Consider the following 12,223-nt stretch of genomic DNA (forward strand, 5'->3'; position numbering starts at 1 on the left):
TATGAATTGTGTTTCATGTTCAAGCATTGCAACACAACAAGCACAATAATATGTACAGTTTCTTAACTTTTTTTGTAGATGAAATATGTTTTGTCATCTTTTGAGAAGAATTCAGAAGATTGCATGAAGCTTTTGTTGAGAATATTAATAATAATCTCATATCAAATAGACATCAGTTAACCGCATTGGCTTTTCTCCTCTGACAAAGTGCTGATCTTTATTGCTCTTTATTATGGGCTATAGCACCCTCTGTGGGAAAAGTAAGATACTACACTCACGTCCCCCATAATTATTGGTAAGTAATCAACAGCCTCCTTACACTAAGTGGCATTAAAGAACCATGCAGATCAGATTAGAAAAATGTTATAGAGTTGCTGTTTGCATGTTGCTGAGATTATGGTTAGGATGCGTCAATAAAAACATGGTCTTTGTAAGTATCTGCAGTAGTATAGTTGTAACTCTGTTTACCGAGCTTCACTATTTACAACCAATCACAGAGACATTTTTCCCTCAGAGAACATGAACAGCTTTGTGTTTGTGATAGATTGTCAACAACATCAAAAGCTTTATCGGCAAATTTGCGAGTTCTATGTTGTCTTGTGGTAGTCGTGTGATTTACCAAGTGAGTAAGCAACTTTAAATTCCCTCAAACAGTGAATTAAGCTCCTTTAATAGTGACACTTGACAGTCAGTATCTAGAGCAGTTTCTTCTCAGTACTGAGTGTTCTGTGCTTATGTAACACCAACCCTTAGTCATACAGGCATGACTCTGCCTTTTTTCAACTAATGCAAGGTTTGGCTGCCTGTTATGTAACAACACCAGGCTCTTCAAACCTCTAGATTGCAGTATTTCTCTCTAATAGCCCTAACCTTATATCAACACGTCAGAACATGCAAGATAGAAAAGTAGATATGTCAGTGTTTAGCCAGTGGATGGCAGTGTTTTTACACTGCTACCTCTTGTAGATGACTTGGAAAGCTTGTGGCAACTGCTGAAGAGGTGCTGCTCTGTCTGATCATTTCATTTTATCCTTGATAAATATTTATTTCATACAATACTATATGGTGTACCTTTTTAAAAATAATTAATTTTTGTTGTTATTTTTGCAGGAACAAAAAACCAATACCTATACAGTGTTTGCACACTGCAGGAAGACTTGCACTGACGGCAGAAATGGAAATGATTGGTTAGTGACTGTAAAAGTCCTGAATGCAGTTCACGGCTAGTAAAATCCCAGTGAAAAGGATTGTAATTTTCCGTCTTTACTTCAGAATTACACTGGGATTGGCTTTAGACACATACGATACCTTGTTGCTAGGTAACATCAGTATGATTCTTCTGCTTCAACCCAGTACTCTGAATCACTGTGAAAATTCAACCCTGTTCCATACTGATGTGATTAATTCATAATACATACATACATAATATTATATAAAAACTACCTTTCAATTAACTTTATTGCCTTCACATGTGACTTACCAGTGTAGAGTATACTTCATGTGTCACAAGAGAATACATGCATACTTTAAAAAAATTAGTCTTAGGAGCAGTAACCAGCACTAGTACACCCTGTTTTACCATTGCATTTACTGTAGATACAGGCGGTGCAGTAGCTATGAATGTTTAAAAAAGTAGCAGGCTGAAAGCAGTAATATACCTCACCTCTAACAACATGCTGCATTGTGTAAAAGCTAAAACTAGTTTCTATTTATAAAAATAAACACATTATTTTCTCAAGGATATTTAAGGATCCAAAAGAAAACTTCTTTGCTTCTGTGCTTCTCTCTGCACAGATAGTAGGTTGCATTGGTGTTGCTTTGAAATGCCTTCGGCAGATACTCTGTTTCTTTGGCAGGTGATGACCTCATCCTGTGTCGTTGTGGGGAAGTCTTTAATTAAGGGCTCTTCCTGGATGTGTGCTTGTCCAGACACAGATTTCTCCTCAGATTACTATAACAAAGCTGCACATCGGAATCAAAGAAGTCTGAAGCAGCTGAGCTCAAAAATGCCATTAAAGTGTTTGATTCAAGGCGCAAAGAGACAAACTCAATCAATTCCTAGGGAAGGTGTAGAGATGAAGGTGAGATGGTGGAGGTGTAATCTGATCTCAGGCCAGCATGGATCACTGGTACAAAAACACTCACACTTTTGTTATGCAATTAAACGCGAAGTCAGTCGTTATAAAAAATCTAATTTTTATAACTATTTACTTTCACACTCATTGATTGACTGACGTAGTTCTGCTTGCCACGTTAGATTCTGCCATCTGTTACTGTGAGTGTGTAATTTGACGATGTGATGTGATGTGTGTGTGTGTGTGTGTGTGTGTAGTTTGTGTAGTATCACAGTGACATGTCCCTTGGCTTATATTAGCATATAAAACAAGCAAATTAAGGTGAGCCTGAACTAGTGTATCAGACACTTGGGACCTTGTTAGGTTGTGACATGACATGTGCAGTTTTACTCTTCACTCTGGTACAATAATATAACACTTCTTTACTTTGCTATGTTGCTATCAGTGTACATTCTGTTACAGTACCTCAGTGTACTCTTTTATAGTGCTATTACAGAGTATTCTAATGCAGTATGTATGCAGTATACAAGAAGGCATTGTTGATCGCTTTGAATACAAGTTACAGAAATAAGCTCTTACCTAACCTAAGAGAGTAACCTAAGAGTGAAAAGAACACAATAGTAACTATACAATAGAAATTAAGTGATAATTTAAGTGTAAACTCATAATTGTGACAGACTCAAGCATTAACTCTAGCTTTTATCAGGAAATATGGTTTTCTTAATCTCTGAAAAGAAACATTGATGAAATGTGAATGAATCTAATGGGTACCTACTGTACAAAAACATGATACTTGAAGTATTTGTTTTTGCACAACTATGAAATTAAGAAATGGTAAATTCCCCCCTTTTGCTAAAGAACCTTGCAATGCCAGCCTTTTCTTCAATGCTAGCACTTCTTTCTTTAAGTAAGAAACTTCATCTCTTTTTAATTGCTCTCATTCTTGTTTACTTGCAGATTAAAGCAGAATTTTACTGTAATAAAATCCTTGTTCTGCCAGTTATTAGATTGCAGCGCTGCTGCTCATTAAAAGGAGGTGAAGTAGGGTCATTGAATTTAGTCACTAATGAGCTGCACAATTTAAGAAGTAACTGACATCAACCTACAGTTGTTTGTAACTATCGGGAGCTGACTGTTAACACAGTGTGTCAAGCTGCATACATTAGTGTGATTAGTGACAGCTGCTGCAGCATAGGGAGAGCAAGAAAGAGTTGGGGGGTGGTAAGGGTGAGCCGGTGACAGAGAAGTGAGAGAGAGAGCCTCCTCTCACTCTCTACAGTATGTGATCACCAGTCTGCTGCATTACTCTACAATGCAATGTCTCTGTAGTCCTCCACTCCCTCCCTCTCTCCTCCTCTCTGTCTCTCTGTAAGCAGTAATCTCCAGCTGCTCTCGCTGCCTCACAGCTTTCTGCCCTGCCACAGCGCATCTCTCTCTCCCCTCGGCTCCACTCTCTCCCCAGTGAGGATGACATCCCAGAATTTGATGAACCAGCGAAGCTCTCATTCTGACTGGTGGCTTCCGAGGGAGACCCCACATGGACGGGCTTACTGGACGAGGAGGTGCCGTGTCTAAGGAGCTTCGCAGAAAACCTGTCAGCCGTAGCAGTCTCTGAGTAAGTGCTATACTGTTTTACTTAGTGCGCCTATCAAAGATAAGGAAAGGGTTAAAGGGGATGACTGGGTCAGGGAAAGAAAACCGAATCTTTGCTTTGCAGCTTGGAACTGCCACAGTGCATTGTTATTTTCTCAATCAATGATTGATTGAATGAATGACACTACAGCTGAGGATTTATTTATGATGAGATAGCATGGGTTGCACTAAGCTCCTGCAGTAGCTGTATCTTGTCTATCAGGAGTGAGTGCTATTCTTGGTCACGACACTGAAATGCTGTGTCTTTGATTGCCTGTCTCTCTTCATTGCTGTGCTTACTGTAGCATACACTCATACAGATGGCTATCACTCCCTGGGGTGACGTTCGAACTCCTCACTGTGTGTATGTGGTCATAATGAGACCACTTAATACTTTTTCAGACATTTGATTAATCTATACCAAGACTGAGGAAGTTTTGAGACAAAGTTCATCTGGATGCCTGTCTTGCAGGAATTTTTGAAATGATCCCTCTTCACTTTAAGCTTTCAGTCAGAAAGCTTAAAGTAGTAGTTTGGGTTGAGATTCAGCTCAGAAGGAAAGCTGAAATTACAAAGTCAGTAGGAAAAAGTATGACAAGATGAAGACTGTGGTTGGAGGAAGTATCTCTATGGTAACAGCAGGTTTTGCCAAAGGTAGAGGAGAGGTGAAGGAAGCTTGCTGCTTCTCTCTGGCACTTATTCAGCTGAATCACAAATTACAGCACTGACAGGACTTTTCAGGCGGAACAAAACAGAATATTAATGAAAGAGACAGTGGGAGAGATTGAGAGTATTACAGATAGATTTATATGTTGTGGGCTATATTCCATACAAAAATGGTTAAAAGTTTGCCAGGTGGACTGGACAGGTGCAGTCACATCTGGTGTTTATTTTAATCCGTGGTTACCTTTTTGTGGGGATGGTCCAAATTGGTGGTAGATGACACAGAGGGAATGAGAGACACCTGTGTGTTGTCAAAAAAAAAAAAAACTCTCTGCAGAACAGATCTGTCAATGCTAATGTGAGCTGTGATGAGCGAGAGCTCTACTGCTTCGTATCCTCAAGTGTCATTTTCCCAAAAGCCTCCTTCAGAAGCCCACACTGATCCTCTGTGTCATTTGGATTTGTGATATAATGATGGACTGGATTTTTGAAGTGCTTTCCCAAGTGCTCAGCATACTTTTATAGATTGTCATGTTGTCTTGAGCACACAGGGGCAGGTCTGTAGCATTGGTAGCATCAGCGATAACTGAAAGTCTTTTTACCGCCATATTTTGGCCACCTTGTTATGAAGGACAATAATCTTGCAACTTTCTTGTCATTGTAAGGTTGACAAATAATTCTGGTCTTGGCTTTAGTTGACTGGGTTTAGATTCCTTCTATTGCAGCACGTACCAGTGGACATGTAAACATAACAACATACCTACCTACGGATTGGGAACTGTTAGTCTAGATGTGCAATCTCCAAAACTAGTTTTTAAATTGTGCTGCAACAGGGGATTCTTGCCTTAAATAGCTCATGAAACAGATGGTACTTATTTCAGACTAATGTGTGCAAACACAAGAATAAGACTTTCCAATATCAGTAGGAGCTCTACCAGCCTGCACTTATACCTGTGTGTAAACTGTGCACAATTTGATTTCCAACTGCCATAAAAAATAATTTAATCAATTAAAATGTATCCAGATGTATTCAGATGTTCATATGCTCAAATGTGCTAACCAATGCAAGTGCACTAGGCCTATAATGCACCTCCAAAAATGTATGGTGTTGTAGTATTAAATTCAGATTCTTCAGAGAGGTTGCATTAACGGATTGTCCTGGGTTAACCTCCTTAATCTTCAAAGCCTGTGGTGTTTAGCTGGAAACTATGGAGCAAGGAAACCACATTTAAATCAGAGAACTGCTGCACTGGCAGAAGTCTGCAGTACTCAATCTTACTTGCATGACTGTGGTATTACTAATTAGTTGTTGTCATAACAATAGGCATAAAATGTCTCTTAGTATATGTGGAGAGGGTGAGCTGAAAGATCAAACTAGAGGGGAGTATATAGGAGAAGGACTGTGAGCTTGTTTTTAGAGAAGAATCTGTGCCACTAGTGTTCCAACAGGTCTGTGATTCACTGCTGCCTACAGCCCATACAGTAGCACTGGCCCCTGGTCACCCTGCAGACTGAATGTAGAGCAACACCATGACTGGGATGCAACCTCTCTCCACTCTCCTCCTCTTCAACAACTCTGACTCACCCCCATGCACACATTATCCAACCCACGAAAAAGAGCTCCTCGACTGAGTTTGAAGCCAATGTTCCTCTGTGAATGTTGCCATTCTGTTGTTGATGAGCTCTCATAAACAAGCTATATTTGTGGGACATTCCTGATGGCAGGTACAGTAATTATATTGCCTGCACAGATTGTGAAACCAAGCAAAAATGAAGAATTATTGTCTGGTCCGGAACATACATATGTTAAGTTTCATTAACAAGAATTTAGATATGTTCAGCAAACACAAATGGGCCAGCTCAATGGTCAAACTATCTTTCCGGTAGTTGTAATGAGCTTTTAAAAGTATAGTTATTAGTAATTGCTTTCAGGGAGCTTATTATTGCAGAGGAGGAGCCCAGCTGCACAGTCTGTTAGCTCAGCTCATTATGAGCAGTCAGCTAGCACTTGAGTCTGGGAGGAAGACATCCAGATCTGAGTCCCATCTGGTGCCTCATGCTAGGATGGCACCCTGTAACCACCAACTTTACCACTGGCTCGCTGTTTTGGAAGTTCTCCATATTGTTAAGAAGTATACAATAATAAATCATGTAGTGTTGTTAGTGTCTCAGCACATATACTGTAGATATGAGATTCATTTGCAGGTTTGGAGCTCTGAGAACCTACAGGAGACATGAACATGGGGTAGATGAGGCCCTGGGTCCCTCAGTCAAAACATTTATTGCATTTGTGAATATATGGGGGGTCGCACCTGCAAGGTTTGAATGGTTTCTCTAACTGGCCACCTTGCTGCTTCCAAAAACAAATGGGAAATTTCTGACATCATCCAAACCAGACAGCAGGGATGTGTGTCATTGATGTAATGTGCTTACTGCCTGAACATCAGCAGGTGCTAGAGAAAGCTCACCTCAGCTGACGCTCCGCTCATGTCATCACTCATTACAAGCCACCTGCTGCTGCATCATGTCATGCCAGTGATACTGGAATACCAGGCAGTATTCTAATGCAGCTTGGGCACATGCTGTGTGGCCTGTGGTGCTGTTGAACAACCTGCCCCCAAATGACCCTTGAAATATTAGAAAGTAGCAGAGACTCGTTCATCTGTAATGTCCACATAGTTTTGTTTTGACACAGATGCTACTGCCTGTGATCCTCTGGGCAGAAATACGATGGTTATATCCTGCTAGTCACAAGGCTGTACACATGCACTGATTTAGCACAGTCAAAAACAGAAACAGGCAATATAAAAATCAGTCAATAAGAACACAGCAATCCACTACAGTCCACATGATCCTTGAGCTTGAGTTGAGCATGTTACTGTAGGGAAGAGTGGGAGGTGAGCCTATGCTTTTAATAGACATTCTCCCTCTGTCGCTCATTCTTCTGCCTGCTTCTTGATCACAAAAGCTGCCAAATATATCCAGCGGTGGTAAAAGAGGCTGTTGTGTGAACACGAGCAGGCTATTTATAGCCTCTGCTAAGCTAGAATATGAGCATGTATTTGGTCAGCTCAGTATGGATCTCCTGTGTGATTGTGTTATGAAAGGAACAAGTGTTAATGTCTAAAGCATCACACTGTGGCATGACTAGGTCCATGTGCTATGTGAATTTCTCAAGTATTCAGAGCATTGCTTGATGCTAGTTGTTTACATGCTTGCTGTTCTTGGTGTTAGAGCCAATATTAAAATGTGGTTTCGAAATGTGTTTATGAAGGGCACACTTGCTTGATTAGCCATTTGTAATCAACAGAAATGTCTGGTTTTGATTTGCACACAGCAACCGTGATGGAGGGCTTGATATCCGTTTACTTATCTAATGAGGAAACATTCACATACATAATTCCACAGTGGCATTTCTGAAAATGTGTCAGCACATATGGAAGGTAAATTACTCCAATTGACAGACTAAAAATAGTCCTCTATAAAATATTATAAAAGGTAAGTGTTTTACATAATGTGGCTGATACGATTATGGGTAAAGATTTAAGCTTATGAAATTTGAAAAAACCAACGGCACCCTGGGAATTTTAAATAAATATAAATGGTAATGGAGAAACACGCAGGTAAGTGATACAAGGAAGGGCAGGAGATGTGATTCAATGTTTAACAAATATTTAACAAATTTATTTAGTTGGTCACAATACATTAAAAATGACAAAAGAGAACTAAAGTGCTAACACCCTGCTCCAGTGCTAAGGCTTACCAGTAGTGAGGGGAAAACTGGGGGAAGGAAGTCCAAATTAAATAAGGAGCACCCCACTTGTAAATGGCACACAGCAAAAAAAAGATGAAGTGCAAAGAAAACCAAAATCCAGGATCACACAACACACGAAAGGAAACCACCACCCAGGACACCACCACCGTTGGCTCTCAGCAACTAAAGGGAGGGGGGAGAACACAATCAGTAACACAATATGCAAGTACAAAAATCGTAAAAAGAATTATAACAAATGTTCTAACACAAAATACTAACAGCCTAGGGCTGAAACTCAAATAGAAAATAGGAAACAAAAATCATTAGACTATTTCATAATTGGTAACGTAACAAAACCAAAAAACAAACAAACAAGAGTAAGCAAAGAAACAGGGTCTCTGGCCAGAGATACAAAATCAAATGGACATAATTATTCAATTAACATGCAAACTAAATGATAAATGACCAACCAATTAATTCCAAAAAAATATACAACACTCAAAGAAAACAAAATTACCTGATCCCATACAACCCCCCTTACACACACACACTCACGCTCATCCACGCACAGCCAGTTAGTGTTGTATGACCATTCATCCACCCCCTCGGTCCTCACAAACACTCACTCATCCACACACAGTCCCGACTAGGCAACTGCCGCTGGAGCCGGCCGCTCAGGGACAAAGACCGGGGGCCGAGCAGTAACTTGCAGAAAACAGTCACGATAGCGAGCGAAGTAGGAAGCGGCGAGCGAAGCAGAGAGCAGCGGGCGAAGCAGCTATAGTCTATGTAGCAGGGCGACAGGGCAGTCCCAAGCAAAACAGCCACCGCACACCGAGCGAAGGCGAAGCAACAGTGTTCCTGCACTTATCTTACTGTCCAGAGTTGAGCCACAGGTCCCGAACCGCGAGCGTCCTCCCAGTGAGGAGAAAGACGAGGAGGCTCTGTGCTCACTGGAGCATCTGTGGTGCGCCGGTGATGTGTTCAGGATCCGCTATGAAAAACGGACAGGTGAGGTGTTCAATACCTGGGCTAACAGGCTATTGTTATAGCTAATTAAAGACACAAGTTCATACCTGAAGGCTTTACTTGCTTATGGCGAAACAATGGAGCTCATCGCAATCACCTCAGCCACCATGGACCACTAAAAACAGAGTCGAGCTGTTTAATACGCAGGCTAACAAGGGCTAAAGCAACGAGCTACAGACAATGCAGCCGTGTACCTACCCGAATGGAGAGCAGAGGAGGAAGTGAAAGGCCAGGAAGTGAGAGGGACGCGGCCGCTTTTTATCCCCTCGCCCTCTGCACTGATAGGCTAATGCACTAGATGAAGTGCAGAGCGGCAGGCCTGCCTGCATTCAGGCACAGCAGCATATCATAAGGCTACAATAATAGTGTTGAGTAAGCCCTTCTGTTCTCAAGAGGGGTTGTGCATAAAGAATGTTTACTGTCATGTTTCTCTCCCAATTCCCCATCCTCTCCTCATATCTCTCTCACGCTCTTTTCTCCAACAGATTAGTGACTACATCCTTCAACTATCTAGATAAGACCATCTTCTTTGGAAAAACCTCGTCACTTTGAAAACATAAAACAGCCAGAATTGCTGGACACATGTCACAGGTATTACTCTTCACATGGTAAGAGTTTGTTTCCAGAATGAGCAAAATGAATCATATGTGTGTGTGTGTGTGTGGGGGGGGGGGGGGGTATAATAGACACATGGGACTTTAACACATGGGGAAAACTATGAGGTATATTATTATGAGGTTGTTAGACGAGGCTGAAGTTGGCATCCGATTCACAGCTTCTGATTGGAATTTTACGGTCCACCTTAAAAAGGGCGATTTCACTGATTTTCTCTAATCCAGACCACAATAGACCAGGTCCACATCAAATACCACTATACTTAGACCTGTCAAACCTGGACTAAATTATCATGGAGAACCCAGAGAATCAATAAAACACAGTTTCTGATTTGTGAAACCTTTATTTTATTTGTGAAAATGCAAAAAAGGGCAATTTCACTGATTTTCTCTAATCCACACCACATTAGACCAGGTCCACATCAAATACCACTGTACTTAGACCTGTCAAACCTGGACTAAATTATCATGGATTCTCCAGAGAATCAATAAAACACAGTTTCAGATTTGTGAAACCTTTATTCTATTTGTGAAAATGGAAAAAGGGCGATTATACTCCTTTTTTCGCATCCAGACCACATTAGACCAGGTCCACATCAAAAACCACTGTACTTAGACCTGTCAAATCTGGACTAGATTAACATGGAGAGATGTAACATGTCCAGACGCAGAAATAAGCCTGCTGGAGCCATACCCTAATTCACCAGGAAGTCAGCCATTTTGAATTTAATTTCAATTTTTGTGCAGATTTTGCCATTTCCAGGCATTGTATTTTAATAAACTCCTCCTAGAGATTTAACCCCACCAACACAAAACACAGTTTTGTCAATGTCATCTAAAAACCTTTGTGATGAAAAATTATCAAAATCTTGAGTTTTAGCTGAACGCCCTTGCCGTGGCAATGCAGCAATGTTGATGTTTCGCCATAAAACAGGAAGCCCTTATAAATCCAATGTACATTGTCCAATGTGCCCCAAATTTCTCATGCTTCATGAGGTTCCCATCCTGAATACATCTATGTGTCAATATTGAGACATACTCATAGCGTCACTTACTGGTGACAGGAAGTTACATGTTCCGTACTTTTATGAGCTGTACTAAGCAGGATGAACAGATCCATCTGAAATTTGATTAGAAAAGCCTTAAGTCTTTGATGATTCCATATTGTGAAAATGGTGAGTTTTCACTGGATGCCTTTGCTGTGGTGGCGTGGCAAATTTCGATGTTTCGCCATGAACAAACAAAGTGTTATAACTTGACTCTGCATGATCAGATCTTTTCCAAATTTCCCATGCTTGATAAATGTTCTGGTCTGAGGGCAAGGATAGGCTCATATTGAGTCATAGTCATAGTGCCACCTACTGGCAACAGGAAGTCTTAAGCGCCACTCTTTTGCTAACTACTACTAGTAGGTTAGCCAGAAACACATAAAATTTGGTCAGCCAAGGTGTAAGACCTTGACAATGATAACACCTGAAGCTTTTGAGTTTTCATTAAAAGTCGTTGCCATGGCAACACATTGTTCGCCACAATGTACGAAGCTGTTTTTAAGGGACTAGACATGCTTGAAAACTCACAAAATTTTGTATACACATGACAGGTCTTAAAATCTGTAATACTGTACAGGTGGTGGGCATGGGTGTGGCAGAATGGCTAGACAGCACCCACTACAATACTTCAACACAGCAGCCCCAGTAGCAGGCAAAATAGTGGACAAAGGAAGTGATGTTTATCTCCTTCTTGCAATCTCTGAAAACAGCCTGGAGAAAAACTTGGTTTCAGGTCAGGTTGGTTGTGCCTGGTACATGGCATACACTGTAAATAAATCTGATCCACTAAATCTGTATTGTCACTGTGTTTTCTATAGGGAGCAGAAAGGATATAACAATAAAATTGTGAGGGATAGATGGAAAGGAGGGGCAGAGTGAAAGAGGGAGAGAAGAAGGAAGGACATAAAGAGTGAAGGAAAGGCAGTGAGAAATAATAGCAAAAAAGAAGTAAACAGGAAAAGCACAGAAAATTGGTGGGAAACATTAAAGAAATTAGAAGGAAAAGGGAAGTATAAAGGGAAAAGTAAAATGACAGATAAAGAACAATAGGGACATTGTTGTGAAAAAATCTTCAAATGGGCCAATAAATCTTCAGGTCACCCACAACTTAGTATTAAACTCAAAACTTTAGAAGGGAAAGACTAAAAAAATACACTGGAAGCTGGTAGAGTTCAATGTGAATAGGTTTACTGTGCATATAAAAATATACAGAGCAAACCGAGGCCTCCTTGTCCCAGGACAAAGAAAAAACCTGATGCAAAATCATAAAACCTCATATTATATACTTTTCATAACTCCTCCTATCGCGGAGCTTAGTTTCTAGTCTCTACCTCATTTTTAATTATATTCAACCATCTGGTCATTATTTCTGAGATTCATAAGTGACCTTGCCGCTTTGGTGATAAT

The 12,223-nt window shown here is 40.6% G+C and overlaps 1 protein-coding gene and 1 long non-coding RNA gene across 2 annotated transcripts in view; one reads left to right on the plus strand and one right to left on the minus strand.

The window, feature by feature from the left end:
• The first annotated feature begins 3,193 nt into the window (after positions 1-3,193).
• The window catches only part of LOC137191780 (citron Rho-interacting kinase), a 49,524-nt gene continuing 40,494 nt past the window's right edge, over positions 3,194-12,223 (plus strand). The window contains exons 1-2 of the mRNA XM_067602208.1: positions 3,194-3,690; positions 9,639-9,744. Coding sequence (XP_067458309.1) covers positions 9,736-9,744 — 9 coding nt within the window. The 5' untranslated portion in view covers positions 3,194-3,690; positions 9,639-9,735. The remainder of the gene's footprint in view (positions 3,691-9,638; positions 9,745-12,223) is intronic.
• On the minus strand, positions 8,026-9,433 carry LOC137191776 (uncharacterized). Its single transcript, XR_010930445.1, has 3 exons — positions 9,352-9,433; positions 9,201-9,268; positions 8,026-9,118 (listed from the first exon to the last, which is right to left on the minus strand). It is a non-coding gene; the product is annotated as an uncharacterized lncRNA (long non-coding RNA).

Source organism: Thunnus thynnus, chromosome 2, assembly GCF_963924715.1.
Source record: "Thunnus thynnus chromosome 2, fThuThy2.1, whole genome shotgun sequence".
In the NCBI taxonomy this organism is placed as follows: Eukaryota; Metazoa; Chordata; class Actinopteri; order Scombriformes; family Scombridae; genus Thunnus; species Thunnus thynnus.